This window comes from Myotis davidii, unplaced genomic scaffold (assembly GCF_000327345.1).
Source record: "Myotis davidii unplaced genomic scaffold, ASM32734v1 scaffold545, whole genome shotgun sequence".
Taxonomy (NCBI): Eukaryota; Metazoa; Chordata; class Mammalia; order Chiroptera; family Vespertilionidae; genus Myotis; species Myotis davidii.
This window is the reverse complement of record NW_006296634.1, coordinates 322,885-329,294: the sequence shown is the minus strand read 5'-3', so window position 1 is coordinate 329,294 and position 6,410 is coordinate 322,885. Positions and strand designations below refer to the sequence as shown.

The window sequence follows — 6,410 nt, the reverse complement described above, 5'->3', positions numbered from 1 at the left end:
GGAAATATTTCACCTTTATTGTTTATTTTTGTAGGAACTTCTTAAGTTCTAGGTTGGATACTTTGTGATTATCCATATTTGAATGGGGCTTGCCATTTGTTGAAAATCATATAGGGTTGGGGCAGGGAGAGGAAGCGAGCCTTAACAAATGTAGTTGTTTCACAATTCTTTCTCACCAAATCTCTACTATAAGAGCATGCATCCCCTTAAGGTAAGCACATCTCCCAGGTAGGAGGTAGGAGTGACTTAGAAAAAAAGTCTTCTCTAGGCTCCATTTCTTTTATTTGGAGACTTAGTTAACTCTGGTTAGTGACTGCAAAGCTTATTACTGTTTCCTCAATTATATTCTTGTCTCACCTTCAAGTAATTTCTCTTTGTTAGGAGTCTATATCTAGAGAAAATACAGATATTCTCCCTCTCAAGTTTTAGTTGAAAAGTATGAGCACTACGTACATTTAAAAATAACTATGTAGTTATCTTATAATGTTTTCCTTACTTTTTCTCTCAACTTGTGATATCCCCAAATCATTTAATTATTTTCTTTAGTTAGATGTTAAAAGATACTGTTCTTGATTCTGTGGCTTTAGTTGTTGGGAGACAAAGGCATGAAAAAATCTCTGCTCCTGGATTATGTTCTCTACTGATGAGAATCTTTCTCGTTAAAGAGCCTGAGTTTAATAAAGCCCAGCATCTGAAGTACCAGTCAGTCACAAGGTCTTCATGGCCAAATGTGATTTTCATTTTGGAATAAGATCCGTGAGTTGTTCTTTTTCCTTTCACAGGACAAGCAGGAGGACACGAAGACTATTTTGGAGGGCATAGATCCGGCCAAGCATCAGGTGAGGGTGGCCTTTGATGCTTGTAAGCTACTACATAAAGAATAGATGTTGTAGGTAACCAGAACTCTGGATATCTGAATTCCAACCAAGAAGTTCCAGGACCCTGGTGGGTGACAAAGGAAATCCTCTTCAATTGAAACAGATTATAAAGTTTAAATAAAAAAAAAGATTTACATTACTAGTAATTTGCTTCCTTAGTGTTCTTTTTATATGGTATTCCTAACAAATCTCATAGGTGGAAATAGATTTTCTTATTCAGAGAGTTAGTTCTTTCGTATTCTCCCTATTGGGAGAGTTAAGATACCCCAGAGGAAAAGTCTCAATTATAAAGTCCTGCATTCAATTTTGTTCATCAGAAATCTGAAACTTAGATTTAGAGTACTATATTTGATTTTAAAAATATAATCCTCAGCCTGTCCAGTGTGGCTTGGTGGTTGAGCGTCAACTTATGAATCAAGAGGTCACAGTTCAATTCCCAGTCCGGCACATGCTTGGGTTGTGGGCTCGATCCCCCTTGTGGGTGTACAGGAGGCAGCCAGTCAATGATTCTCTCTCATCATTGATGTTTCTATCTCTCTCTCCCTTTTCCTTCCTCTCTGAAATCAATAAAAATATATTTAAATATATGTATAATCCTCAGATAAACAAAAAATTAGTTATAACATTTACTATATTATTCATGCCCTAATTTATATACATTAAAAATTTTCTTCTTAAAATTGTCTCCTGTTACCTCATTCTGAAATTAATTTTTAAAAAGGTGAACACTTATTTATAAGCAAACATTCCTTTTCTTTTGAAAAAAAATGTGGAATTTGTGCCTAATGGTTTTAAAAATCAAGCAAAGTTAATATCCATTGTAATCCAGAAGGATTTGTGTAAACTCAGGAGCAGTGCTTAATTTATAAATTATGAATAAATTATGATTGAGCACAATTAACTTAGGCTATCTAAAATAAAATTTTCAGTATCAAGCCACTCTTAATTATAATGCTTATTAATATCTTCATTAATGACTTGTTGAATAAGAAGTTGTTATATTCTAATTTGAACAAAGTAAATTAATGTATTTCACAAAATATTATATGAAAATGTGAATTTTTACTCAGTTTGTGTAGTATCTCAGGCTCCTATCTAGAATGTAAAGATGAGTATTATTTTAGAAAAGGTATTTCTTTCTCCCTGGATTTGTTAAAGGAAATTAGTTATAAATCTCTCTCTCTAGCTATAAGTCTCAAAACTTGGGATACTTTTTAAAAATGAGGTTTGCAACCCCACATTTAGAGGCTCAGATTTAGCATATTCGAAATGGGAGTTTGCATTTTAACTAATATTCCAGGAGATTCTGGTGACACAAGTCCTCTATACTCCACACTTTGAGACATTGCTGGAGTCTGTACAGATTATTCTGCATCATTGTAGAGTTCTGTTCTCTTTCCATCTTTGCTTTATAATCAGTCATTCTTCCTTCATTCAAACTGAAGAAGCTTGGTTTTTCTTTGTTACTTGTGATTTATAGAAACGATGCTAAACAGAAAACCCTAAAACAGTGCCTCTTAATCTCTTCCTTCTCAATTCTCCCGAGGGTTATAAATCCCTTCTTTAACAGTAGATCACTAAGGTAATGATGAATATACAGTGGTGGGTGGGAAGAGCATATCCTGCAGGGGAGAGTATCAGAATCCTCTAGTATATATGTAGTATAAAAGTCTACCTGCCTTTCCTGCGATTCTGATTCTTCCTCCCTGGACAAAGTTCTCCTCCACCTCCAAGAAAACTCTACCTCTGTGATATAGTTAAAATATATATATGCATGCCTTGAGTGCCCATGACTATGATTTTAAAGGAAATCAACTTATTTTGAAGAAAATAAACTTAATGTATAATTGAATTTTATAATCTAAAACCAAATGTCACCCCAATAAACTTAATAAAAACAAATAAATAAAACCAAATAGATAATAAACTGTACCTTTTTTCTCATAGTGTTTATCAGAACTAGAACTTTGTAGTGTATTTTACATGGATAAGCTTTTAGGGGGCTTATGAGCTCTAATTATCCACTTATCAATGTATTTCCATTGTTAGTGATTAGCTAACCTTAATAAACTTTAAATATGACCTCCCACTTCTTTTATTACAATGAAGCATATTTATTTCCAGCTCAGAGCTTCCTAAATATGTAACAGTGAAGCACTAGAACACAACCCAGGCCTGGGACTCAGCATGACCTACCACTTTTTAAATGTTAATTAAGGAATAACATATACACATATTGTTTAATTTTGTTACTCAAAACTGGAAAACTTACCAGTTTTTTCTTAATCTAAAACTATCTGTAAAATACACAAAATTTCTAATGTGTTCTTTTTAAGGCCAAGTTGTTTTTTTCTAAGTTATTGTATGTTGACTGCATCTTTTCAGCTATCTCAAAGTTGCTTAAACATAAGTATAAATGACTTCCAGTCATGAAGTCAAGTTCACTTCGCTTTTTGAAACCTCTCTGTTCTCTATCATTTCAAGCACAGACATGTTAAATAAAATATGGGAGAAAAACTAAGTTAAAAAATATGTTGCTATACCCAGCAACAAAAATTAAAGAACTCTCTGGACTAGAAATGGATTATGGATCTACAGTTGAAGCCATAGGCCCAAGAAGAATTTAGGCTTAAAAACATGGGCAATGGGACTGGAGTTTTAACTTCTATGGTGACATAGGGACCCAACGCATCTCACATGGAGCAGGCCAATAGATCTAGTCTGTGTGAATGAAGCAATGAACTGGGTGGGACCTTACTGTCTTACCTACCTGTGAACCAAGATGGGAAAAAAAGCTCCAAGCAGCTTCCCACAGTTGTAGTTGGAAATTAGTTTGTTCTTGTTAGAGGGGAGAAGCAAAGAGAACAGTAACTAAAACCTGGAGAGCACCATTCTTTGATTTAGTGAGCAGAACTAAATAATTCTGTGGGACCAGAAACTTAAGTTACCAATAAAAGATCTGAAATGGACTTAAAGGGCCAGACTGAAGCAACTGCCAAAACTATCCGATTAGAAGGGATAAGTTTGTGGATGGAAATAAAAGAAAAAAAACAACTCTCATGCAAAACGAGCTTCTTCAAATAAATTATAAAGCTCAAGTGCAAAATTATGTCCAGAGGTAGTCAAAATGCAAGTACATAAACAAAAAGCAGCAAAATAGGAGACTTTATGCCCAAGGAAACTGAAATAAAAGACTTTAATCTTGAAAAATTTTTAACATGTTTCTTTTAAACGGTGCCCAATAGTTGTAAAACAGTGTGAGGCAATAAAATGATAATTAATAATTAAAAACAGGTAGATATCAAATAAAGCAATTTAGACTTTGAGGGGGAAATTGGGAAATAAAAACGATATGTAGAATAAACAGTATATTGAATACAGTTGAATAAAGAATTAGTGAATCAGATGATAAAACAAGAAATAATACAATATAGCACAAATATGAAGAGAAATTGAGAGTAAAAAGATAGATTGGGGAGTTCCAACATACATCTATTTGAAGTTCCTGAAGGAGAGGTTAGAAATAGAAAGCAGAAACAATGTTTGAAGAAATAATGATGTAGAATTTTCTAGAATTTAAGCCAAATATTAATCCTTGATTAAAAAATTAATCACTGAACAGAACAAATGAAACTAGAATTTTAAGGATAAAGAAAAAAATCTTAAGCCCTACCCGGTTTGGCTCAGTGAATAGAGCGTCGGCCTGCAAACTGAAAGGTCCCAGGTTCGATTCTGGTTAAGGGCACATGCCCAGGTTGTGGGATCGATCCCCAGTGGGGGACTTGCAGGAGGCAGCTGATCCATGATTCTCTCTCATCATGGATGTTTCTGTCTCTCCCTCTTCCTTCCTCTCTGAAATCAATAAAAATATGTTTTCAAAAAATCTTAAAAGCTACTGGAGGAAAAATGCATTACTTATAAAGGAACAATAATCAACATTTTGACAGCAGATTCTCATCAATAATAATTACACCCTGCCACCCACCCTGAGCCCAGGGCTTGCTAGAACCAGCCCCATCCTGCTGAGGTTCCCCAAGTTAGCTGCAAGGTGGATATGCTGCAGCTCAACAGATTGTGGCTCAGAATCTCAAACAGCCTCCACCTTCAGTGTCGCCCGGAAGTGAAGTGTGGCAGACTATGCCAACGCTGAGCCTTAATAAAGCCATTTTTCCTGTCTAATAACCACAGAAGATACTGGTGGTTAATATTCTCAAAAGATCAAGAGAAAATAACAAAATATAGAATTTTGTACTTAACTACCATTCCAGAGGAGGAAAAATAAGCATATTTTCAGAGCTACAAAGAATAAAAGAGCTTAACACCTAAGACCCTTGCTAAAAGAACTACTAAAAGATGTGTACATCAATAAGGAGAAAAATGAACTCTGGAGGAAGGCCTGGGATGCAAGAAGCTACGGTAAGCAAATAAATTGGTAAAACTATTATAAAAATTTTAGTATAAATGCTACATTTTTTTATCCTAACTTAAGGATATGTTTATTGATTTGAGAGAGAGAAATACCGATGTGAGAGAGAAGCATCAGTCCCATACACACCCCAACTGGGGATCCAATCCACAACCCAGGTGTATGCCCTGACCAGGAATTGAACCTACAGCCTTTAGGTGTATGGGATAATGCTACAACCAATGGAGCCACCTGGCCAGGACCTAAACCCTAAAATTTTATGCTTAGGAACAAAGTAATACCAAAATTCAGGACAGTAATAACATGAAATTTAGAAGGATGTGTTAGAAGATTAAAAGCCATTCTAGGGCCTTGTGTTGATCAAACACTAAATAACTTTAGAATTTTTTAAAGAAAACATACAGCAGGTAATCAGGACAAATATAAACCTATTGAACTCAATGTCAAAGAGCAGAGACTTTTGAATTAGATTCAAGATAAAAGTCTGTTTTCAAGAAACAAACCTAAAGTAAAATGATAGGGGGAAATTGAAAAAGTGATAGAAAAAGTATGTAAGGCATTATTAATGCCAGACAAAATACAATTTTAAGCCAAAAGCATTTTTAGAGATAGATAAATGTTCCTCCAACTGATACAACAATTAGTAACTAACAATCTACTCTCCAGATAAAATAGAAAATTTGTAGTGATAAAATTTTTTCAGACTTCTATGAAAATGATCAAACATAAAACTTGTTAAGAATAGAAAAATCGCCATAACCGGTTTGGCTCAGTGGATAGAGCGTCAGCCTGCGAACTCAAGGGTCCCAGGTTCGATTCCGGTCAAGGGCATGTACCTTGGTTGCGGACATATCCTTTGAAGGGGATGTGCAGGAGGCAGCTGATCGATGTTTCTTTAAGAATAGAAAAATCAAGTTTGCGCTTATAAATAAATAGGCTATGTGCTCTTTTCCAACATGGAACGTGTAAAAATTGCCCATGTTTTAGGCCACAAAAAGTCTTTAAAACAAACTCCTTTGCCCTAGCCATTTTGGCCCATTGGATAGAGCGTCAGCCCTTACCATACACGCTGGCTAGACTCCAGTCAGGGGCTCAGGCTCGTGCCT

At 35.2% G+C, this 6,410-nt stretch overlaps 1 protein-coding gene across 11 annotated transcripts in view; it reads left to right on the top strand.

Annotated features, from left to right (window-relative positions):
- LOC102774714 (ankyrin repeat and KH domain-containing protein 1) overlaps nucleotides 1-6,410 on the top strand; it is a 134,672-nt gene that overhangs the window by 65,866 nt on the left and 62,396 nt on the right. For 6 of the 11 annotated variants that reach the window (XM_015569608.1, XM_015569607.1, XM_015569606.1 and 3 more), the window contains exon 11: nucleotides 783-839. The exons of 4 other annotated variants lie outside the window; for them this stretch is intronic. In XM_015569608.1, coding sequence (XP_015425094.1) covers nucleotides 783-839 — 57 coding nt within the window. Of the gene's footprint in view, nucleotides 1-782; nucleotides 857-6,410 lie in introns of those variants that run through there. One more of the 11 variants, XM_006772427.2, reaches the window with a different exon arrangement.